This window comes from Vitis vinifera, chromosome 2 (genome assembly GCF_030704535.1).
Source record: "Vitis vinifera cultivar Pinot Noir 40024 chromosome 2, ASM3070453v1".
NCBI lineage: Eukaryota > Viridiplantae > Streptophyta > Magnoliopsida > Vitales > Vitaceae > Vitis > Vitis vinifera.
In genome coordinates this window covers 19,224,888-19,250,633 of record NC_081806.1, presented here as the reverse complement: position 1 = coordinate 19,250,633, position 25,746 = coordinate 19,224,888, and the positions used below count along the sequence as shown (strand labels likewise).

Sequence of the window (25,746 nt, the reverse complement as noted above, 5' to 3'; positions counted from 1 at the left end):
CAAGTAACCCATACTACAAAAGTACAAAAAACAAACATAAGTTACATTATTTCTTCAAAATGATTTAGTCTTCCTATGATGCAAAGGTGAAAGCCTAAAAAAACTCTCAACATGAACAAAACAACATCTAGTCAACAGCACATGCCAAGCTCAAACATTAACCTCAACAAGTGTCTTCTGTCCTGCATCTAAGAGTGGAAGGGATAGGGTGAGTTCACAACTCTATAGAAAAGTTTATGATCATCCTACGTATATCCTTGCAAAAAAAAAAAAAAAAAAAAACTTGAATTAAACATATAGCAACATGCAGGATAACCATTTTATAATCATTAACAAATATGTAATAATGTCAAATATGCATGAATGTTGTTGATGGTTTCATCTTTGCTTTGCCTTATCCATTTTCTCACATATGATATGCTGCTAATCCCCGCCAATGTACATATCATTAATCAATGCTCCAAAAGATGCTCAACCATAAATAATGACTATTCTAGGACAACCACCTAAGTACAAGTCATATCCTGTGTTTTTTGGGATTTGTACTCAAGGGTAGGACCAATCCCGTGTCTTTAGGGACTAAAACCTAGGGGCAGGTTCAACCTTATACACCCACATCGCACATAAACAATATATTCAAAGATAGTGTTTGTGGCTTCTCATAGATACTTCCCACATACCAATGTTCTCTGGACATTATATGCTATTGTTCCATATCATTCTTGCTATGTAACTATACTATGAACCATGTCCACAATACTGAAGTCGTGATTTCTCATACCAATACATATCCAAACATCATTGCAACGTTTTAAACCAATGATGCAAATACACTAAGAACACCATGACACATTGAAATACTTAATAAAATCAATTTAAATATATGGATTTTCAATAAACAATTTAGGAAAAGAAAACCAAGATACACAACAGAATAATACAAGATTCCCTTACACTAACTTTTCCTTTGCAATTCTTCTATGTAGGCTACTGCCCTTAGTTATTACAAAGAACTAAAATAAAATAATATAATTTATGTTTTCCAGCCATAAAAATTGCACAATTAAGGTTTATGACATTTTCCCTTTTTGCTAGTTTTAACAATTTAATGTTAATAACGTTAGTTTCTACATTCTCTAATTTACATGCCTTCAAGTTTTAAGTCAAAATTATGGTGAGTAAACAATCTTTCTTATGCATACTTTTTTTTTTGATTGGTAAATAAGAATTGTATTAAAAGAAATAAAGTATACATGTTGTATACAAAATAGGCAAAAGACCAAAAAAAGGTTGTGCGAAGACACAAAAACCCACTACCACGCATTATAAAGAGCCTAACCAATCCTCAAAGTCTAACAGTGACAAAGAATCATCCCTAATATACAATCTAACCTAATCCCTAAAAAGATGCAAGAAAGAATTTTTAATTGTTTGGTCCATGCTTTCACAATTATCAAAAGCTTTCCTATTCCTCACCTACAATAAAGTCCAAAACAAACACAATGGAGCAACTTTCCAAGCTTTTTTCCTCTTTTTACCAGCAAAGGAGTCGTGCTAGTTTAGAAGGACCTCTCTAACTGAAGAATGCATCACCCATTGGATATCGAAAAGCGCAAAAATAAACTACCACAAAACACAAGCTTTCGAACAATGAATGAGAATCTTTCCTATGTATACTTATATTCCCCAATTAATTAGCATGCTCTAATTATTCTGATTCTCCTTCAGCTCAATCCATTAACATGCTCCAAGTGTATTGATAAGTAATTAATCACATGATTCATCAATCTATGTATCATTATTTAAAACTGTCTTTAACTTCTCTCTCTATACCCACAAGATATCTGCAGAGATTGGGCTGAAAATGAAGACTAGTAGCCCTTTTATAAAGGTTCAAAAGCAAGCATGAGATGACAAGCTCTAACGCTGCCACTAACCAAAATTTTCCAAATCTCACCGTAGTCCCCCTACTTGTAATGTTTTATGCTTTTACACCTACTTATCGGTTCCTCAAGTATGCTTAATTAAAATTAACCTCTATGGAGATGATATATGTGCTTAAGTTGTTAATTAATCATAATTAACTTGATCAAAGTTTAACTCATATATATATTTTGATAAGTTTAACCCATAATTAAATATGATTAGCGTTAAACTAGTTTTAGCCTCTAACTAAACACATTTAAGGTTAAGTACTAAGATAATTAATGTTTTCATTATTATTATTATTATTATTATTATTATTATTACTTCACTACTAGGTATTACAAGACCTCTACTAGAATCACATAAATGATGATAAAGTAGGATTGAGTATTTAAAATGACAAGTATTTTATGCCACTATAACAATTGGTCTTCCTTGAAAGCTAGGCAAGACAACAGCAATAACAAAGCTATATTTCCCAAGTATGTGTGGTCTACTACGTGAATCTTATTTCACCATTTAGTTCTATCTGGGGCCATATGTTTTGCTAAATAATAGGCAGCCTATGGGACACTTCAACTTTATGGGTTTGTCCAGTTACCTTTTTAAGGCTGTAAAAGGTGATCTCAAAAGCCAATATTCCTCCTAAAGTTTTAGATGTTTCTTATATGCTGGTCCACAAGAAAATAAATACTAATGAGAAGATTCTGCCCTTTCTTATCTGACATCATTCTATACCCTTTTGCATCATGGAATTTTATTTTATTTTGTTGAAATATGTTGAATCCTGAAATTAATGATCTCTCTTTGCTGTTGCTTTCTTTACTTACCTCTACCTGTCTCCTTCTTCCACAATATCAGTGTGGCATTGAACCCTTCAGGGTGCTTCTCCATGGGAAGCTTTTTTCAGGTGGCAACTGTCTAAATTTGAGGCTCTAGTTACTTTCTTTTGGCCAATTTTATTCGGAAATCTAAAGATCCACCGGAATTTAGGACTAAAAGGCTAATATAAATGGCAAGTTATTGCTGAGAAAGCCTTTTAAAGTCCTTAGACCTGAGCATCGTATCATGTGTTTGTGTATTGGTGAGGTTGTGGATTGTTTTTCCCTCATTGCTCTATTATGATGAATTTGTGGAACAATCTTTTCAGATTTGTTGGATTCTTTAGCTTCCTCTTATATTTGTGGCACAAATGGTGATTGCCATTTTGGATTTTGGAGAAAATGCTGAGAATAGGGTTGAGTGGCTATACTTACACTAATTTGACTAACTTGGTTAGAGAGGAACATGAAGAATTTTGAAGATAGATGGAGGCCTGGCGTTTTTATGGATGTTGTCTACTTTCTCTTCCCCTTGTGGACTTCAGTTAGTTCTATGTATTTAGGGGTTGAATGTCATAATGTTGGATAAATTTGTCTTTTGTGTGAGCAAGGTTGAGGAGGTGCATCTTATATTAATTTATTCTTCTTCGTTTCTGATAAAAAAAAAAAAAGGTTGAGGAGGTGCATGCTAAGTGAAAACTTCCCCCAATCGGGCACCTTTAGCAGAATTTTTGATGGTTGCTCGGTGGGGAATAGGTATGGATGAAATGTCTGGAGACCACAAGGGCTGGTTGATTATGTCCTTTAACAAGCCTGCTCTGGAGCGGTTTAATGTGGAGGCAGTGTTAGTGGCTTTTCTTGAAAGTTTGACTAGGGCTAGTTCTCTAGGTTTGAACAATTTCCCTGTGGAAGATAAATCAATTACAGTTTCATCTTGGGTTTCATAGAAAAAGTGAGGATCCTGGAATTGGAACATTGGCTGCATAAAATCCTTTTTTTTTTCTTTTTTGTTTTTTAGCATAAAATCTTTGATCAATCTATATAATTGGGTTGCACTTTAATGTGGGCCCCTGTCTAGCCAACCAAACAGCAGATAAGTTACCCAAGGTCCTTCATTGCTAGAGTATTTTTGGGGAGAATGCCCGCTTACTTAAGCCTTGTACTTTTAGATTTTTAGTCAGGTCTTTTGGTTGTATTTTTCTTTGTTCCCTTTTTGTTTAGGAGCTACAGTTGCTTCCTTGTCCCTTGACGCTTCAATGGAGGGGTATCTCTAGTCCTTCTGTACTTCTGATTCGTTATTCACTTTATTCAAAAAGTTTGTTGGAGGTCTGGCACAAGTTGTTCAATCTAGCAGGGTTGGTTTGGGTCCCTCCAAGGAGTTTTGAGGACATGTTGGTTATTGCTTTTAAAGGCTAGGGGAACTCATTAAGAGGCAAGACACTTTGACAAATCGCTTGCCTTACTTTGGTATGGATGGTGTGGCAAGAGAGAAACAATAGGATCTTTGAGGATAAGGGGAGAACGGAAGAGATGTTATGGGATTTGATTCTGTTCTATTCCTCTCTATGGGCTTCTTGTATTGCAGCTTTTAGAGGAGTTCCTCTAAGTGTTTTACAACTCAATTGGATTGCGGTTTGCGCTTCAAAAGTTTGAGAATGTTGGGGTTTCTCTTTGTTTTTAGATTTCTATTGTTGGGAGTTTTCTCTTTTGTTCAGTTTGTGTGGGAAGGACCTCTCATCCTTCCCTTGGTTTCTTCTTTTTCTTTTGTATCTTTTCTTTCTCATGTATCTTTTCTTCTATTAATATATTTTTCTTCGTTTCTGATAAAAAAAAAAAAAAAAAAGTTTGTTGGAGGTTCTGAAATGTAAAGTGTCATGGATTTTGTCTTTTTGTTTGTTTTCAAAGTTTTAGTATGGAGAATATTTTTAGAAAAATACAAAGAGAAAAGTTTTCCCCCTTCATTTTTGGACAGGAAGATTTCCTTTTTGCTGGCCAAACTGCAGCTAGATTTTATGGTTGTGCATGGTGGCAGTTTCTGTGACTACCATCTGCTTTGAAATTAATCATCATTTGTTATCTTCTTTGTTCTCTTATAAGAAAGAATTTTGGTTCTGTAATTACATTTTTCTTCATAAAAACACTTGACAATTGATGTGCCATGCTAATCTATTGTCTTCTCCTAGATGACTAGCATTCTCAGGTCCATATGTGAAGAATTGGTTATCCATTGTACTCTTTTTTAATTTATTTATTTTATGTAAGCCCTTCATTTAGTTATAATAAGGCTAAGAGTATTCTTGTGAGTTATCATATTCAGACAACACCAAACTACCCAGTACTCACTTGAGTGGTTTTGGTTATGTTCTTTTTTTTTTAATCTGTTAACTAACACCATTGATTTATTTCCACACTGCTAACAGTTCTCATAACTCTAAAACTGATTTAAAACCATGGAGCTGAAGTTCTCTGTTAGCAGTTCCATTAATCTGTCACTAGACAATGGCAACTTTTTCTTACTGTTCTCATAGTTTTGAAACTGTTTAAAACTCTGGTGCTGAGGTTCTGTTTTAGGTATTGTGGGTTTGCATTACCTTTTAGGTATTTTTTAAATTTATTATACAATGCTTTTGTATTTTCAGCAGAAATATAATATACTCTTTGCACTATTTGTCTTAAACTTTTGTCAGTAGTATCTTATTTTCCAAATTCAAATTACGTTTATGGTTTCTCCTTGGACTGTCAAGAAATGTAGGTCGCAAAGGAATTACGTGAAAGAGGAATTTCAGCTGATTATTATCACGCAGATATGGATGTGAATGCTCGTGAGAGAGTTCATCTTCGGTAAATTCTTTATTTTGATGAAATCCACCATGTGTGTCAATGTGATGTGTGATGCCAATTCCTCTATTTCAAGGAAGTTTATACTGTACATACCTTGCATTGACTTTAGTGCACATTTATTATTTAAAGAGTGTTAGCAGATTTCGATGTCAGCTTTAAAAAAACTATGTTTTTAGCACACCTCATTTTCTATGTTCTACCATAATTATCATTAACATTTTGCCTAGTTCTCTCTTGAATTATAGCTTTAAGTAATTTTTCTAAGAGATTAATGGATAAACAGTAGAGATGGAACCACCAAAGAAGGATGACAGATCCATAAAAAATCATTAAAAAGTTTAAAGAAGTACAAGTTCCTTCCCAATATTTACATAATATGACCAAAATCCATGCCCATCCATCTCTACCGATCTTGGGGGCAAAGAAGTCTCTATATGAGCTTCACTTGGTTAGTGTATAAATTGGTTAACTGTTCTAACCACAAAAACAATGTCGGGCTTGGTATGAGATGAATAAATTAGCTTCCCAACCAATCTTTGATATTGACCTTTTTCAATTGGTATGCTTGTAGTGACTTCTACCAATGCCAATTGGAGTATAATCTTTTAGGAGGTCAAACACATTCTCTTGTGATAAAAATGATCTCAATCTGTGAAGTTGCAACTTTGATTCCGAGAAAGTACTTCAATGTCCCAAGATCCTTGATCTTAATCTCTTTAGCCAGAAGTCGCTTAAATTTTTTTCTATTTCATGCTTATTGTTTCTAGTTAGGATGATATTGTTGAGATAAACTATAAGAATGGTTATCTTGCCATCCTTAGAGTTTCTAAAAAACATAGTATGGTCACCTTAGCTCTGATAGTACCCACACCTAAGAAGAAATCATGTGAATCTCTTAAATCAAGCTCGAGGTGATTGCTTGAGGCTATAAATGGATTTTTTTTAAGCTTGCAAACCTTTTCATTACCATACACATCAAAACCAAGTAGGAGGTCTATCTACACTTCCTCTAATTCATCATAAAGAAATGCATTTTCATCCAACTAAAGTAGCAGCCATTTTAGATTTGTATTAAGAGATGAAGTACTTTGATTGAATTGATATTTTGTAACCAAGGAAACAGTCTCTTGGTAGTCAATTCCATAGGCTTGTGTGAATTTTTGGTAGAAGCCTTGATTTGCAATTTTTAATTGATCGATCTGTCTTATACTTCACAATGAAAACCCATTTTTAAGAAAGCACAGACAGAATGTTCTCCGGTCTGTGGTGGGCAAAGTCTTATCAGAATCAAGCTAACTTGCCCAGATCACATGGGTTAAGTGGGATTAGTTCTTATCCCAATTGAAATCAATTCAACCTTAATTGTCAATTTATTAAAATATACTTCTATTACTTGTAAACTGATTAAAATTTTCAAGATAATATTTGAGTAATTTCCATTTGTATAGAGGTTGTGGTTGGCAATTTTCGGCCTCCCTCAACCTGATATGAGCCTTCCTGGACCTAAATCATTGCTCGCTCATCTCAACTAAATTAGTTCACTCTGTTTTGTGAAAGTTGAGACTCAGAAAGTTGGTTTTTTCCCTCCTTAACTATAATTGATACTCTTGCGGCTTGGCAACTGTTTTGAAATCATGTAAAGATAAGTAATGATTTATTTTCTTGCACATATTAACTTTGTGGAGTCACTTATTAGGTTTTATGACACAGGTGGAGCAATAGCAAGTTGCAGGTCATTGTTGGTACGGTATGTATGGTTGCAGTTGCCATTTGTTTATTTGTGTCGACATTAGTTTAATATTCCCAATTTTATGTGTTACAGGTGGCCTTTGGTATGGGAATTAACAAGCCTGATGGTCAGTATCGGATATTACGTGTTCTAAAGTTTCTGATCTATTTTTATTTGAAATATACTTAATTAGACATCGTACTTCTTCATACTCTTGTCATTTTCCTGCAAAGAATGAACAGGTTTTTTTTTTTTTTTTTTTTATTTCAAATGAACAAGATTCCGGATCCCTCGTTATCATTCAATAAATTTTTGCCGAGACCAAGTTTTGATAATTGCGGAATAGTTATGGAGTCTGCAGCTTCAACATCTAAAGTTTGGGGAAACCTTTTCAGCATTGGTGGGATGAGATTGAGGTTTCTGGTTGGGAAGGCCATATAATTATGTAAAAGTTCAAAGCAATCAGATCTTGTGGGCATGGAATAATGATCAGTTGGGAATCCAGGGAAAATGAAAACTTCAGAGCTCAGGGACATTGGAAATATTGATACTATGGGAGGAATGGATCAATTAACTAATAACCTCAGATATATTAGAATAAGCAGGAAACATTACATTTTTATGCATGTTTTTTGCTTGTTTGTACTGTATTGGTCGATAGGGTTATGCCAACTCAACAGGATATTAGACACACCCCCAAATACCCACCCACATGGAAAAGAAAAAAGAAAAAGAAAAAGAAAAAGAAAATAGAAATAGAGTATTATATTTTTTTGAAGGTAAAAATAGAGTATTATATTGCACTGTAGGATTTAATTTATTTCTTCTGTCTAGGTGTCAACTAGGGCAAAGACTAAAACCTATGCAGATCTGCTAGGTTTGTTGAAGAGATACTCCTGATATGGATGCTTCCTCCAGTGAGTTGTGTCAGATTGAATTTTTGTAGGTGCTCCTTTGATAACCCAGGACAGTTCAAAATTGGAGGAACACTCATGGATTATCATGGAACATTAGTGAGAGCATTATATGAAAATGCTTGAGTGGGTCTAGCCATTAAGGCATGGATACGAGCCTTTGTTGGAAGGCCTAAGGCTAGCTAAAGCTGAGGGTCTTTCCAACCTTCTGAAAGAGGGCAATTCTGCAGTAGTCTTATCTTGTGTAAATAAGGAGAGAGACTCATGGAGATTTGATGGGTGGCATCACTTAAAATATGGGGTATTCCTTCTCTTGGATCCCTCGAGCAATTAATCAGGTGATGGCTATGTTAGCAAAATGGAAAGCCCTTCAATCAATCTCTTTTGTAGGGGATTTTCTACCCCCTAAGATTTGAGTTCGTTAATGTAGCTACTTTTGGTGCATACCCATTGATATCTAGAGTAAATAGCTTTTCTTGCTTTTGACCAGAGTAATATAGTGGTTGTGTTTGGGGAAAAGATTCGCATCATTTTTTGTTTTACTTATTTCTTGTTAATAAAATGTTTGTTTCTGATATTAATAATAAAAAAAAAGGAACAAGAAAAAAAAATAAAACAGAGAAATCATATATTATCTTGGGACTGGGTGTTGAAATACCGTGACATTTCTGTTTTACTTGCACATGTACTTGACATCATGCAGTTTACTTTTTTTTTTTTTCAAATAACATGCTTAATTGTGTGAACTTGCATATGTTATTACTCTATGTGGTGTGATATTCAGTCATGCTTGCCTGTCATGTATTTATTATAATTAATAAATAGTGGTTGCTTGTAGTCAGGTTTGTCATCCATCACAGCCTAAGTAAATCAATGGAGACATACTACCAGGTTTCTTCCTCATCCTACCAGTCTTGCTTTTACCTAAGATATTATTTCCGCATGTAACTTTTTTCACTGCAGGAAAGTGGTCGAGCTGGAAGAGATGGACTCCCTTCTGAATGCCTGCTCTATTTTAGGCCTGGGGATGTACCTAGGCAGGTAAACCTTTCTTTGGTATTCCATATTTTATATATACATATGTATTTTATATATATATGTATGTATGTATGTATGTATGTATATACTCTTACTATTTGATGAGTTCTGGATGAAACTTTTTCTGAGCAGAGTTCAATGGTCTTCTATGAGAATTCTGGATTGCAAAATCTCTATGACATAGTACAATATTGTCAGGTATAGTTCTTAATCTTGTGAAGCAAGTCATAAATTACTGTTTAGAAGAGAATTAAAACTTCCAAGCTTTTTACACTCATGCAATTTTTTATTTTATTTTTATGAGAACACTCATACACAATTGGTGTAACCCTTTTTATTTTGGTGGGTGGGTTTCTTCAGTTTTTGTTGATGTGGTGTTGGACTGGAGGCTTGAGCCTCGCTATTTGGTTACCTGTGTCAAATGCCCCATTTGGTCTGTAGTACTCTCCAACACCCATTTGTCTGGGGTTTCTTATGCAGCAACATCAAATTTAAGTTCAAGGTTAATGGAATAGACTCCCTCCTCTTCTTTCTTTCCTTCTTGTTGAAAGAAGACTGCCATTTCTTTTCCTTGTTGAACAAATCACCACCCAATCTCTAATGATGAGACTGAGAGGGATGCTTTTGGAGTTTCTTAGGGACCATAACCTGAAAAAAGGTCATGAATCAGACTTCGTCCCAAATGGCCTATTTTATGTCATTCTTATCATAGAAAAATCTTGTATTTCCCTTTAGTCAATGCACATCACCAGAGCACACCACTATAAAGTTTCCTCATAAAACCCCCAAAGAAAATAAACATGTCTGTGACATCATAATGGGGCAACCCACTGGACAATCTGCAATAGAAAATAACATCTACTGTATGGTGTAAATCAAAGGGCAATGCAAAAATAGATGATTAGTTGTCTCTTGGCTCCCTGAACAGATCACACACCTACTTGAAATGAGGGCTTTTGTGGGCCTTCTCTTTTAAGAAAAATCATTAATGTTGCCTCCCTAGCTGCTAACTAAGAAAGACCTCTCACTTCAGGGGTCTTGTTGGCTTTTAATTAACTTAGCTGGCTCAAACAACTGAAAGTTGGACATCTTTTGAAAGAGATTGGAAGGACATGGATGTGAATCAACATTTGCTATCTATCTGAACACCAATGTTTTTGGTTGGGATAGACCAGTTACTAATGAACCTTGATTGAAAAGAGAAGGAAAGCAATATCCTTAGCTCCATGAAGTCATTCTTTTGTAACCACCCTTTGGGTGGTTCTTCAGTTACCTCTCTAGAAGTTAGTTTAGATTGCCAGTCTAAAGTTCTGCTTAGAATAAGAGCTTTTGCATGAAGTGTTCAGTGTATTTTTTTTTTTTTTTTCTGGAAACAACAATTGTTAATTGATGGTTATTTCTTTGAAGTGTTTTGGGAACTCTACTAGAGGCAAGACTCTTTGGAAGATCACTTTTCCCACTTTGTTGTGGATTGTGTGGAGAGAAGGGAATGCTAAGATTTTCGAGGATACTTGGAAGATGTCTGAGATAATGTGGGACTTGGTTCATTTCTATGTTTCTTTTTGGGTTTACTGTGCTGACGTTTTTAATCCCTATTCTTTGAGTGTAAGTCAGCTTAGGTGGCTTTTGATATGTACACCCTAGGGCCTACAGGGTGAGGTTCCTAGATGAGCTTCAGGAGATGTTATACTTGTATAGGCTTTTTTGTTCCTTTTGTATAGCCCTCCTTGTATAGTGGAGGTTTCATCAGGTCTTTTGATTAGGTTTGTAAATCATGGGGAGGATTTCTCATCCTTCTCATGTTTTATTTTTTATTTTTTTTATAAGTAAGAGATTGAATTAAAGAGCAAAAAGTGCACGAGAATACACTGGGGGTATACAATGAGCTAGAAAAACAAAAACAAAGAACAAGGGGGAAAACAAAAACAGCTCCCACCCTCAAGAAGGACCCAACGAATCTACACAATCAACTAAGGACAAAGAATTCCCATGAATGTACACCCAAATCCACAAAGCAATATTGTAAAGGAAAGAACTTTTAAGACTTTGATATGACATCCTTCTCATGTTTTTATTCACTTTTAACTAATACATCTGTTGTTTCTGATTAAAAAAAAATTGTTAATTGTGAATTGAAGGTACAAGAAAGATAAGATGTCCTTAAAAGGGAAAAAACCTGAACAGTACACTACAAGAATTACATAACGTAATCAGTAGCCACAATGTTACATCAAAAGGCCCTAGCAAGGGAAGAAACTCACGGAGACATGAAATGCCCTACAAAAGCCTCTACCAGTGAGACACCTTGGTTAGCCTATTAATCTGCTGTTTGTTTAGATGAATGAAGGATTCAAGTATTAGAAGAACCTCATCCTTGAGACAGAGCAGTAATTTTGTGCAAGCAGACATCCAGTTCCCAAGGGCCTTGCTTCTCCTATGAGGGCCACAAAATAAATTTATCTAAGTTCCCTTCCACCAAAAAAAAATCTTTTGATGGACAAATAGAAAGGTTTTATTGATAAGAGCCAATCCAAAAAGAAATTATTGATACCTAGGGACCTGGCTCTGAAGTAATCCTTCCAATAAGACTAGCATCTCTTGTTGAAGGCTAGCCCCACATTAGCAAGGTTGGAGAAAACTCTAACTATTCTGCCAAGTGATTCCCAAAGGCTCCACTGATCCCTACCTGTCTCAGTTTCTCCACCAATTTCCATGAAAGTCAAGCTTAGGTAACTGATTGGAGGGTTTTCACTCTACATGCATCCTTCAACCCTCTGACTTTAAGAACAAATGGATTTTCATTCCACTATATTCATGTTCACCATAGTGCCCAGAAAAGTGCAAGACACTGATACCCAAACAGAGGAAAGGAAATATACCACATTCTATAATGATTCTGCAGGTCTCCACCACTTGTCCTCGAAATTCTGATATTCCTCTCAAGCCAAATCACTGAAGAAAAGCAAGTGTAGCCACTTACTATGAAACATATCCTCTGAAACTTCCTCCAAAATGTCTAACAGCATTGATCATCACATCTGTTACAATTGATTGGAGGAACCCTAGCAATCTAAGCAAGTCCAAATAACATATGTCATAATCCTAAAGCAATCAGGGAATGAAGGAAAAGCTTGGAGGGACCTAGCAACCTAAGCAAGCCCAAACAAAGATTAGAAACATTTACAATGTGGGCAATATGGTGGCTGTCTTCCTGCATGGTTAACATCCTGACCATTACACTTGCAACCTATACTTGCTTTTAGTAACATAGTATTGTTGTGCATTATGCTGTTTCAGGAGATGCCACAATCATTTACTGATAAAATCCTGTTCCCTAGGGATGCCCCACCAAAAACAAACCCCCTCTCCCATATCAGCATACCTCTTCTCATCTAATTTGATTGTAGCTGTTAGGTTCATCTGCCTTACCCTTAAACCAGAGGAAATCTGAAGTTGTTCTACTCTAGAAGCTACATGAATTGGGATTCTAAGGGATACATAAAGTAGATAGGGATTTGAGTTAAGGAATGCTGTATCAAAGTGATTCTCCCTCCAAAAGAAGGACAAGCTTTCTCCCGTCTTCCAGCTGGCTAGAGACTTTTCAGTGGCTGGGTTCCAAAACTTCAGCCTCTAGGATTACCACCAAGAGGATGACTGTGTATTTCAAAGGCCACTCACCAGCAGTACACCCCATCTCAGAAGCAATACCATCTAGAGCCCTTTTGAAATTCATTAATCCCAGACAAAGAAATCTTATGGAATTGATCTTGGACTGTTAAACAAGCTGAACACTTGGAGAATGAGCTTAAAAACAGCATTTTGGTTTCTTCAATGGATGAGAAAAGGGGTTATTATCAGCACATTGGAGATCACATGCTTGGATGCATCTTGACTTCTGACATAAGGTATGACCAAGGAAACACCAAACAAAAGATCCTTTCTGGTGGTCAGATCACATGGTGTGGTGGCTCTAACTCTCAAGTAGCATCAAGGTTGGATCGCCTTTTAGTTTCTGATGAATGGGAGGACCATTTTCTAGGTGTGTTCCAATGTGCACTTCCTAGGATTGTCTCTGATCACAGTCCCATTACTTTGGAGGGTGGAGGGGTTAAAAAGGGCAAAACCTCTTTCCGTTTTGAGAATACGTGGCTCTTATTGGATGGTTTCAAAAAGTTAGTGAGGAATTGGTGGACTGAGTACTCGGTTGCAGGGAGTAGTAGTCATTGTCTTGCTGACAAGTTGAAGGCTCTTAAAAAGGATCTTAGAGTGTGGAATAAAGAAGTTTTTGGTGATGTCTCCTTTAGGAAATCAAAATCCTTTTCTCGAGTTCAATTATGGGCCTTCAAGGAGAGAGTTAATCCCCTTTCTGTTGAGGAGGCAGAGGCTACAAAGGGGGCCTTGGAGGAGTACAAGAAATGTGTTTTATTGGAAGAAGCTTCATGGAGACAGAAATCTAGGGAAATCTGGTTAAAGGATGGCGACAAAAACACTAGGTTTTTTCGTAAGATGGCTAATGTCTAGGTGAGAAGGGGTTTTTTGTCCAAGGTGAAAATTAATTGGGTTACTGATTGATGAGGAAGAGATCAAGGCTAGGGTGTGTAGGGCTTATTGGACCCTGTTGAATGAAAATGGGGATGGGAGACCACACATTAGGAGTCTATGGTTTAGGGTGTTAGGAGAAGAAAGGTCCAAAAGCTTAGAGGAGCCTTTTTTCGAAAGAAGTGTTTAAAGCCCTTTATAGCCTCTCCGACAACAATGTGTCAGGTCCAGACAATTTCACCATGGCGTTTTGGCACTTTTGTTGGGATTTTACTAAAGCTGAGATTATGGCTCTCTTCGATGATTTTTTCCTCCTTGGCACATTCCAGAGGAGTCTAAACTTCACTTTTGTAGTTATGATTCCAAAAAAAAGGGGTGCAAAAGAGTTGAAAGACTTCAGACCAATCGGTCTTGTTGGGGGACTGTACAAGTTGCTTGCCAAAGTCTTGACAAATAGGCTGAAGTTAGCTGTGGGGGAGTTGGTTTCAGAGACCAACATGCCTTTATTCGGGGTAGATAGATTTTGAATGTTGCCCTTATTGCAAATGAGGCTATGAATTCTAGGTTAATGGTCAACATCCTTGGCCTCCCAAAATTGGACATTGAGAAGGCTTTGACCATGTTGATTGGGATTGTCTTATTTTTGTTATGTTTAAAATGGGGTTTGGGGAAAGGTGGATTAGTTGGATCAGGTGGTGTATTTTCATTGTTAGCTTCTCAGTTTTAATCAATGAAACACCCTCCGGATTTTTCCGTTGCACTAAGGGCTTAAGACAAGGTGACCCGTTATCTCCCTATTTTTTCATTTTGGTCATGGAGGCTCTCAATCAATTGCTATCCAGAGCCAGTTGTGGGGACTTCATTGAGGGGAAGTAGTGGAGAAGGGAGGGATTTGCTCCATCTCCTGTTTGCTGACAACACTTTAATTTTTTGTAAGGCCAATAGCGACCATTTGAGATACTTGAGTTGGGTGTTTTTATGGTTTGGGGCGATCTTCGGTTTAAAAGTGAACAGAGATAAAAGTGAGGCTATTCCCATAGGAAGGATCGAGTCTTTGGAGGATGTTGTATTGGTGATGGGGTGTAGAGTTGTGAAGCTTCCCACTTTTTATTTGGGACTTCCTTTGGGTGCCTCTTTCAAATCTTTAAGGGTGTGGGATGCAGTGAAGGAGAGATCCAGGAAAAGATTGTCTTTATGGAAGAGACAATACCTCTCTAAGGAGGGAGACTCACTTTGATAAAAAGTACTTTATCAAGTCTTTCAATTAACTTCTTGTCTCTCTTTGTTGTTTCGTGGAAGGTGCATGCAAGACTTGAAAAGATTCAAAGGGACTTTTTGTGGGTGGTGGTGCCTTAGAGAAAAAACCTCATTTGGTGAATTGGAGTTTGGTTTGTGCTAATAAGGAGGGAGGCTTAGGAATTCGTAGACTTATGGCTTTAGACAAAGCCTTACTTGGGAAGTGGAGTTGGAGATTTGTTGTAGAGAGAGAGTCCTTTTGGAAACAAGTCATCATCAACAAATTTGGGTTAGAGGAAGGAGGGTGGTGTTCGAGAGGAGCAAGGGGAGGCTACGATGTGGGGGTGTGGAAAGCTATTAGAAAAGAATGAGAGGGTGTTCGTTGCTGATCTTGCTTTATTGTAGGGAATGAGAGAAAGGTCAAGTTTTGGAAGGACTTGAGGTGTGAGAACCAAACGTTGAAAGAAGTTTCCCCTAACTTATACCAGTTGGCGGTTAATAAAGATGAGTGGGTGTCAGATGCTTGGGAGGGGAGTGGGGAGTTGGGTAGTTGGAATCCTCACTTCTCAACACATTTTAATGATTGGGAATTGGAAGAGGTGGAGGGCTTGTTTCGAAAACTGCAACCTTTGGTAGTGAGAAGAGAAGTGAAGGATGTTTTGAGTTAGAAAGAAAGTAGGGATGGTTTTTTTTTTTTTTTTTTCCTATTAAATCCCTCTACCGTTCCTTGATGAGGGCCTCTAGTGATGCTTTTCCTTGGGGTATTATTTGGTGGTCTTAGGTTCTGATGAGGGTGAGCTTTTTTGCTTGCAAGCATCTTGGAACAGAATTTCGACCACTGATCTGCTCAAAAGGAGGGGATGGAATATGCCGAATAGGTGCTACTTGTGTAAAGAGAAAGAGGAAACCAGTGACCATTTAATCTTGTTTTGCAAAAAGGCTACAATGCTTTAGAGTTTGATTTTCTCCCTTTTTGGTGTTTTCATTCTTCGATTAAAAGGAATTTGCTTGGTTGGCATGGTGCCTTTTTGGGTAAGAGAAGGGAGAAGGCTTGGAGGGCTACCCCTTTATGCTTAATGTGGACTTTATGGAAGGAAAGAAATGAAAGAATGTTTAAGATATTGAACGGCCTGACCAAACTTTAAAACATTCCTTTTTGTATACTCTTGTAAATTGGGTTAGGGTGTTTATAGAGGATCATACTTTGTCTATGATTGATTTTATAGAGTGGCTATATGTCTATTTAGGGGAAAGGTTTTTTTAGGAACTTTTTTTTTTTTAATGAATTTCACATTCTTTCACTTCTTGATTAACTGGGTTAATTCATTGTAATTGGCCCTTAACCTCAATAATCTGTTATTGCTTTCAGACCTTGTTGGAAAACTAAATTTTGAGCAAATTCCCTTGTCTACACTCCAACCAATTGTTCCTGTTCCAGGTTTCAAATTGCTCCTGGCCTGGAACTTCTAAGACTTTGAAGTCTTGTCATTTAATCTATCTGCATGTATGAATGATTTTATTGTATATGCTAATTTTTCTTTTTATTCCAGTCTAAAAGGGAATGTCGTCGAAATGCTTTTTTTCGACATTTTGCTGAGCCATTGCAAGACTGCAACGGTATTGTATGTTTTAAGTTAACTACATAAATAATGTGTCTCTTATATATGTCTCTGATATGAGCTTGAGTAACACCAAACTAAATTTTATTTTGTCTCAGGGATGTGTGATAACTGTGCATTTTCAACTGAGGTCAAGGAAGTTGATGTTTCCTGTATGGTCATATGACAGACTTCTCAGAAAATACATTATTGTTTCTTTTCTTCTCACTATCACTTTTATATTTTAAGATTTGAGATTTGCTGCCTTTTCCTCTGTTTTATTCTGGATGCTTTTTTGTGCTGCTTTGATCTTAGGAACTTCGTTTTTTTTTTCTTTTAGCATTGTATATTTGTGGATAAATCACCACTGGGAATCCATTATTATGCATTATGATGTTTTCCAACTCTACTTCTGTCCTTTCTGGTCTAATGTCAATATGCTTTGTTTGTTTTGTTTTCTTGTTATACTTCACATGCATAACCTGACAAACCAACACTAAGAGAAGAATGCTAGAACTTTTTAGGATAGATGGAGGCCAAAAGGGACTTGGTATATTTCTTGTCTCCTATATTGGCTTCTGTAACTGAAGCCTCTGCTGGAACTCCTCCATGCAGCTCAATAGGAATCTGGTTTGTAGGTCTAAGAGGTTGTTGAGGACTTGCTTTCAGAGTGGAACTGCTGCCCTGAGGTTCAGGAATTTAACGTTAAATTTGATTGTTGTTCTTTTGGTAAACAAAGGCATTTGGAGATTGGCAGTTTCATGAGAGACCATTATGGTACAGTTTGTGGAGCTTTTTTGAAACCTATAAGGAATGTTTGGCCATTGAGGTGGAGATTTGATCACTTTTGGAGGGTTTGCAACAGGCTAGGATTTTGTCTCTTCAATCTTTCTGCAGAGGATGATTCTGTCCTTGTTATTTCATAGGTATCTAATCCCTTGCTCTTCCGTTCACATGAACAATAAAACTAGTCAAGGACTAAAGCTGAACCCCTTCTCAGTAAGAATGCAATCCAAAAACTGCCCAATCCACATGATCATAGACCTTATACATAACTTTCCTGTTGATTGTTACTCCTTAACTGATAGAATTACTCCATTGCTTCTCTCTCTTCCTTTTTTTTCTTTTTTCTTTTTTTATACTCGTCTTGGTAATTAAGGAGGAAAACCCTAATTATTGACATCAAATATGAAGTGCCTATGATGAACAGTTATTTGTTGACTTCAGGAGTAAAAATATTAAAGTAATTCAACTATGGTTTGGAGTCAAAACTTCATCTCTCCAATTGGCCTCTGAGAAATTTATTTGGAAGAATATGGTCTCGTTTGTGGTTCTAGGCCTTTCCTATATCTTTGTACCAGTAGGCCTGATTTTTATCATGCCATGGGTTTTCTGCTGCATTTTGCTAGGTGATGCTGGTCATGAGTCTACAAAAATAGCAGTATTTACTTTTCAGGCATCTGGAGACTCCATGGATCAGTCTCCCAAACTTATGTAGGATTGGTATTTTTTATTCTAGTGACCATCGAATAAAGAAACAAAAATGGAGTTCCTACATTGTGGATTTCTTTCGGGCTAAATCTTTTTATGTCAATAGTGTCACTGTTTTGCGTCTTTGGTCCCACCTGTGCAGAGAGAAAAAGGCTTATTATGGTTGATTATACCTTGAATATTAGTTTCCCAAGGTAGCTGAAGATATTTGCATATTGAGGTTTTTCTTGTTCTGTGGACTCTCTCTTTTTGGCATCTTTTATATCTATCTAGTTTCATTCTTCAGTCTTCTTTAATTCCTTGCAAAATTTGAAATGTAATATATTTAGTTATGTGCTGTTTTATTTTTGAAATTACATATATCTTGCATGACCAATACTTATGGTTTCATATGCTTACTGTCGCTATGCTTTACAGGTCTTGCAAAAGCTATGATTTCTTTGCTGCAAGATATGCAAGACAACGATCAGAGATTAACAATGTTGCAAATGGTGGACAAGATGAAGGTTAAGAATAAGGACCTAGGTTGGTTCAATGGCTTGGTCTAGTCTCTGAATGTTACCCATATGAGTGCTCAGGATACATATGCAGTTGTGCAAGCCTAAATACCAAAATTATATGATACATATCATGCATGCACTTGTCTTACCACTTAATAGTTTGAATCTTTCCTTTTAGTAGTTTCAGTGTTGTGCACATACAGACATGATTTCTGCTTTTTTGGGCCATTGATTTGAAAACTTTCTTCAACTTAATTTAAAGAATTTCCATTGTTTAAGGTTCAAATTCATGTCATTATCTTAGTTCTTGCCACATTATTTCTTTGAAGATTAACTGATTGTTCATTATTAATCATTTTTGGAGAGGGATTTGTGAAATACATGCATTCATAAAGGTGTTAACAATGGTTTGAATGTTCAATTGAGGTTGTGCTTTATTTTTATTTTTTTGTAAAAGCAAATCAGTACTCTGTGTATGATATCTGTGTTGAAGACTGGGCCTTAAGTACTAGGTGCAAATATGCATTATAGCAGGTGCAGTCCACTAATGAGAGAGGCGATGCAATCAAACCAAGCTTGTCTTTTGGCTTGCTAAACTAACCTAGACGAAGATGTCCCTTTTCAAGTTGAAGCCTGAATGAGCTTAAACAAGCACCTCAACCCACAATAGTATGTCAAGATGTGAGTTAAAGAATAATGAACCCTTAGAGATAGGAAAAAAATTTATTCCAACCATCTAATCTCCGAGAATCTCTGTATCTTGGGGTCCTAAAACTGTGGAAAGTCAGGATTATCCTTATTGAGTCTTGTTTAGCTCATGCCCCACATGCCATCCATCTGCTTTTAAGATCCCATCTAGACTGTGTCTAGGATTGTGAAACTCAAATGTGACTTTCTATGGTCAAGGGTAGCACAAGAAAGGAGAGATCACCTGATAGGGTGGAACTAGGTATTTAAATCAGATAGTGAAGAGGGCTTGGGCTTGGGATGATCTCTATGAGATGTAGAGCCTTCTTGGGCAAGTAGTGGTGAAGCTTTTCCTGGAAGAGGGTATAATTGTGGCATTGTATTGCTAAAAGCATCTATGGCTTCAATCTAGTAGAAGAGATGCTATTGTTTTAAGTAGGTGGCCTTACCATTACCCCTGGGAAGCTATCACAGGGGGGTTTTCCAGATTTGATTCATTTTTTGTTCATTTGTTTGTTGGTAATGGCTTAATATTTGTCTCTGGGAAGATCTGCAATGGGTGACCATCCTCTTGTGTTCCAATCCCCTAGTCTCTGCCCTATTTCAAGGGGCTAGAGACTGATCTATTTCCTTATTTTCTGTGGTTGACAGATTATCAACCTTTGAGTGCTAATGGTGCTCATCCTTCATGGGTTTAAGCCCAAAAATTACCAATTATTCACCAAATTTTTCTGAGAATAATAGATTTCAATTATACCAATATCCATTGCCAAATACATAACTGATGCTGGTTTTCTTAAACAAAAAATTAAAGATTAATTTTACTGGAAGATTGTTTGGTGTAAAAAGGACTTAAAATGAAGTATCTACTCAAAATTGACTTGTGTGGTAAGGCTGAGTTCTATTGAAATGAAATGTTATCCTTAAAAATCTTTTCCATATGGCGATTTCATCGCATCATTTTGATCATCTATCATATGGTTTGGCACCACTTTTTGTTCTTTGGTGTAGAAAGAAAAATTTCACTCCACTTTTTAAATGCAAAAGTTCCCTTGTAGACTCTACACATATACCCTGATCTTGGTCCATTGAAGTTATTGTTTCTGAGCAATTTCATAGCATCATTTCCATATGGTGTTTATTGCCTTATTCTGATGTAATGCTTTTACCATCTCTGAAATGTGTCTGTTGGCTTAAGGGATTCAAGAGTCTGTGCGGACTTAAATCCGTCATTTAGTATAAGTATGGCTTTGCACTTTTAAAATTTGACGGATTATAGTGTACGACTCCTTTTAGTATTTACTAAGGAAAAATTCCTTTAAATGGGGAAAGAAAATGAGTAACTCTTTCTTTCTTTAACGTTAATGTTATTCTTATGTGTTGTAATGATGATTGCTGGAGCCCTTTAGAGTGCATACCATTTCTAATAGTAGTTAATTTTAACTGCTATAATGATGACACTTTTTGTACCCTACTCCTTCAGAACTTCATGTCATACCTGCTTAATGCCATACATTGACATCTATAATATAGTGTTTAACTTTCGGTGATGTAGGTTCTGACCTAAGGAAAGAGGAAATAGAGCACCTTGTGATTCAGCTTATACGGGATCGCGTTTTGGTAAGAAGCCTAACTCTACAGACGCTCTAGCCACTAGCCCAAAATTAGTTGTTATCATGAAACCTGTATGTATGGTTTGTTACTGACAAGAGGAGAATGATGCTGATAAATTGCTTGTGCTATTTAACATGCAATGAGAAAAGAACTATACAAATTAAAATATCTATTCTTTGATGTGTTACTATGCTCAACAATTATCATATTTGTATCTCTATTGGCTTTCTTGTTTGAAGTGCCAATTGCTAGAAAGATGGCTTAAACGTCTTCAGGAACTTCTATACAAATATCACTTGTCTTTCACTTAAGGGGAATGTTATTTATGCTTTGCAATACCACTGAGAAATTACTCTGACAGAATTTAGTGAAAACAATCATTTACTCCCTGTAATTGTTGGATAATGATGTGGTCTCAATATCATGTAAGGGAAAGAGGGGAACCTATGTGTGAACCCTCTTGTCTATTAATGGCTGGGTGGTTGGGCTTTGGCTGCCTTTAAATTTTGAGATGAACAGCGAATAAAAAGAGATGAGAGCCATGAAACAGTTCACTCAAATTTGTATATAATATTATGCAGGGCTGAAAAATTAATTAGAATAACTTCATGATCTTAGCCATATCCAATGCAATGTAGATGTGAAATCTAGCATTTCCTTCTTGGCGCTGGAAGTTCATATTTACAGAATAATGATAAGAGTGTGGGAACTGCATCTTGATAGTGATGCTTTCATAGAAGTTGGTAGTGATGCTGGCCTTACTAGGAAAGTACCTATCTCTGGGGCTGGTGAAGGATGTGAAACAGAATTTTGGATATCAGAATCTTCGCACTTGCAATCAATAAACTCACTCTGAAATGTAAACATAAACATGTTCTTTACCCATATTTATGAGCCCAGGATGCCAAATGGAATTAATCTTGAAATATACACGTATATTTTGTATTGAATGCATGTAGTTTGCATAAAATGTAGATGTTCAAAGTAAATTACTGTTTTCCCTTTTATAAAGCAAAAGCTCCCTTGTAGACTCTACATATACACCATGATCTTTTGATCGATCCATGGAATTTATTGTTTCCGTGCAATTTCTTAGCATCATTTTTTGATGACCTATCATATAATTTGGAACCATGATTTGTTTCTGGTGTAGAAAGAAGAATTTCAGCATACAGCTTATGCTACAAATGCTTACGTGACATTGGGACTATTGTGGAAGCAAGTATCGCATGGTAAGCTCCTTTGTTTTTAAGTATAATGAAATGTAAGAAAGAAAAGAAACTGATCAAAAAAAAAAAAAAGAAAGAAAGAAAAGAACTAAAAAAAAATTAAAAGAAAAGAAAAAGGAGGAACTAATTTTGCTTGTGTGAAAAATTCCTACCATAAGCTACAGAACTTGGAGCAGTATGCTTAGATTGAGATTTTCCATGCCAATTCACTGATGGTAAGAGCCCCAAAATGAAAGATAAATATCCTTCTTGTGTGAAGTTCAAATTAAATACAAACTACTAGGGATATGGCATAATAAACTTGCCAACTTCCTTTACTTCTCTCGGTCTGTTATCTACCCACCTACTTGATATCACTCATTAGAATATTAATTCTTCCCAGAGCCAAATTTACATGCTCTTTCTCACTACTGCTGCAACTATTCCTTTTCTAATAACTACATTTTTGCATGCAGGAAAAAGGATTGTTAAGCTTGAGATTTCTACCAAAGTGAAGACTAAGACTGGTAACATGAAATCATCCAAACGCAGCCTGACATCTTCGGGTTTGGAGTTGAAGCTTGATGAGCTACGAAAGGAACTCTCTTCCACTCATGGAGGAATATTCCCTCATTCTGTGTTGTCTACACAACAGATTAGCATCCTCAGTGCCCAGAAACCAACTTCAATTCTAGAGGCAAGTTCTCAACACCTTTATCTTAATGAAGAGGCATAAGATTAAAAGTGCTTATCCACCTCTTGAAGCTTGTTATAGTTTTCTTTTAACGAAGCTTGGTCTTATTAATAAGGGCTTGTCCAACTAATTTGCTTTATTGAAGAAGTTCTTCGGCACAGTAATCCTCAGTAAGCATCATAGTTTTCCCATGTCAGCATTGAAAAAAGAATTCACTATATGATGGGTCCCATCTATACGATGGACTGGGAAAGGAAAAACCCAGTTAGGTTGAAGGATTCAACTCCAATCAAGTGATGGTCAGCATAGCTCTCTGATTCTATTGTGGCAAAATCCGAGATACTACTGAGGATTGGTCTACATAATTTTACTGGAGAGAACTCCAGATGTCTATAGAAATGACATCTTATTTGTATGTTCTATCGATAATAATTAAAAGCTATTAGCCTAGCTAGAATTTTGATCAAAGATTAGTGCTCTCTACCTTGACTGCTGCAAAAGTTTGCCCTCCCTCTATCCTGCAATAAAATGGATTTTCCTGAAACTAAGAAACTGATTTTTCTTCCTTTTTCCAGTTAGAGACAATGATTGGAAAGCTGAAGACAGAGAAGTATGGGAGTAAGATTCTTGAAGAGATTGCGAAGTACACCGAGACAGAGCAGCCCGAAAATGTTCCTCCTGATGACAGTACGTTAGGTGAAGGGCAAGGCAGTGAAAAGAAACCTACTAAGAGATTGAAGACTGATGAAGCGCAAGGCAGTGAAAAGAAACCTACAAAGAGGTTGAAGACTGATGAAGGGCAAGGCAGTGAAAACAGGGCTCCCAAAAGGCTGAAGTCCAATAAGGCAGTGGTTCTGATTGAGAGCAGTGGAGATGAAACATGACAGAATTTGAAACAAACCGATGACAGTGATATAGGACGCCCTTCTATAAATCTGCTGAACTCCCAGAAAATGAGAAAGCACAGCCTTTGGAAATCTAATGGCAGGTATGCATTTCTAATTTAACAGAAACAGGTTGATATTGCTCAAATTTTTGTCTTTATACTCACCATCTCCATGGCCTTTTCTGAAGGAAACGACAAGACAGCAGAGGGTTTATTTATTCAGTTATGATCAAGACATCACCTATGGAGGACTGTTAATGATATGTGGAAGGAGAGAGTATGCAATTAATCTCTCATTTTGAGACCCGAAACAACGATTACTGTTAATACTTTTTAGTTAGTTTTACTTAATTAATTTAATTATATAATTTTAATTATTATATGTTTACAATATAAAAAATAAATTAGAATTTTAGTTTTACATTTGTTTATAATTTTATTTTAATGTTTTAATCATGATAATGAAATATATAAAAATTTTATTTAGTTATTTATTTAATTTTTTAACTATATGATATTTATAATTAAAAATATATTAGTTTTTTTATGAATTTTAAATATATAAAATTAAGATTATAACTTTACGTAAGTTAAATGAGTTATAAATGACTTCCATCATACATGCATCATTGTAGTTTGACATGAATAAGTAAATAGATTAGATGGGTTAAATAGTCAAAATTGGAACATAATCTATTTATTAAACGGGTTAGAAAGGTTGATATGATTACAACACGAATTCAATTATACCTAACTTGAACAGGTTTTCAAGTCAAGTTATTGTGTTGTATCAAAATTGTTATCCCTAATTTAACAATTTGTTTTTTGGAAACAGTTTTTAAAAACAAAGTGAAAGAAATAACAATTTTTTTAAAATAAGTAGAAAGTTTTTTCACCCATTGTTAAAAACAAATAGAAGATAGGAGGAAAAAAATCCTGCAAATAAAGTGTAACATGATTTTTTTTTTCTTTTTTCATTCTCTTTCCATCAACTAATATCGATTTTTTTTTTACATATAATCACTTTCTCAATTATGTGTGAATAGGTGTTGTAGAACAATTTAAAAAATCTCTTAACAAAGATTACTTAACATTATACTTTCTCTATGTCAAAAAACTTCTCTTTCAACGACTTTTCAACAAAGCATAACATCCACAAGTAAAAATGTATGCATCAACACTCTCCCAACAAATTATAAATGCAATACACATGCAAATGCTTCAACAATCCTAAAAAAATACTCAAAAGAACAATTATCTCTTCAACCCATATCAATTTACTTCATGATATCATTAATCAAAATGAACATAAAAGTTATTAAAGATATTGCATGGATCATCACACTTATATTACCTCATATTTCTTTCATTCAACATGTATGCTCAAGTAATCAATGATATCAAAAACAAAAATAAATCAAAGTGTAGAGTAAGAGAAAGAAACAATTAACACCAAATTTTAACGTGGAAAACCTCCAAAGAGATAAAAAACCACAGGCCTACCACCGATTGAAAAATTCCACTATGAAAAATAAAAATTGAGTACAAGGTTTTACCTAGTTTAAGCCAACCAATCCTTCCCAGACCACTTGACTAGTACCTTCATTTTCAGCTTCTCACCTTCATCTTCCGGAGCATACTTGGAGTCCGCACCAAGCTCAATCTTGGCCTCTTCTTGAATCCACACAAGAAGAAAATGGGTTTGTACCCAAACCCAAATGGAATGAAAGATTGAGCTATGAATGAAGGAATGAATCAACTCATTTATTGTTCAAGAAAATCCATTAAAAACTAGTTTGGAGAACATTAAGAGAATTGGATTTTCTTTGCAACCAAAAACCCCCAAATTAGAAAAAGAGAGGAAAAAATGAAGAAAGCGTGGAGTGGTTGCAACTATCTCTATGGTTGTTGCAGTCTCTACCCAGAAAATGAGAGAAGTTTGTTATTAAAGTGTAAAAAGAAGCCCTTAATCTAATGACTAAAATTTGATTTTAAAAACAAGTTAGTTGGATTAATTTGCCCTT

General features: G+C 35.8%; 1 protein-coding gene across 3 annotated transcripts in view; it reads left to right on the top strand.

Annotated features, from left to right (window-relative positions):
- LOC100256266 (ATP-dependent DNA helicase Q-like 2) overlaps positions 1-24,143 on the top strand; it is a 39,408-nt gene extending 15,265 nt beyond the window's left edge. For 2 of the 3 annotated variants that reach the window (XR_784705.3, XR_784709.3), the window contains exons 8-21: positions 5,500-5,588; positions 7,299-7,335; positions 7,411-7,444; positions 9,070-9,122; positions 9,195-9,272; positions 9,402-9,467; positions 16,595-16,661; positions 16,762-16,815; positions 18,551-18,658; positions 20,876-20,940; positions 22,088-22,166; positions 22,619-22,839; positions 23,412-23,824; positions 23,911-24,143. Coding sequence is in view for 1 of the 3 variants with exons in the window: in XM_010646508.3 (XP_010644810.1) it covers positions 5,500-5,588; positions 7,299-7,335; positions 7,411-7,444; positions 9,070-9,122; positions 9,195-9,272; positions 9,402-9,467; positions 16,595-16,661; positions 16,762-16,815; positions 18,551-18,658; positions 20,876-20,940; positions 22,088-22,166; positions 22,619-22,839; positions 23,412-23,720 (1,260 nt within the window). In the remaining 2 variants the exon portion in view is untranslated. Of the gene's footprint in view, positions 1-5,499; positions 5,589-7,298; positions 7,336-7,410; positions 7,445-9,069; positions 9,123-9,194; positions 9,273-9,401; positions 9,468-16,594; positions 16,662-16,761; positions 16,816-18,550; positions 18,659-20,875; positions 20,941-22,087; positions 22,167-22,618; positions 22,840-23,411; positions 23,826-23,910 lie in introns of those variants that run through there. The other variant, XM_010646508.3, reaches the window with a different exon arrangement.
- The last annotated feature ends 1,603 nt before the right edge of the window (positions 24,144-25,746 follow it).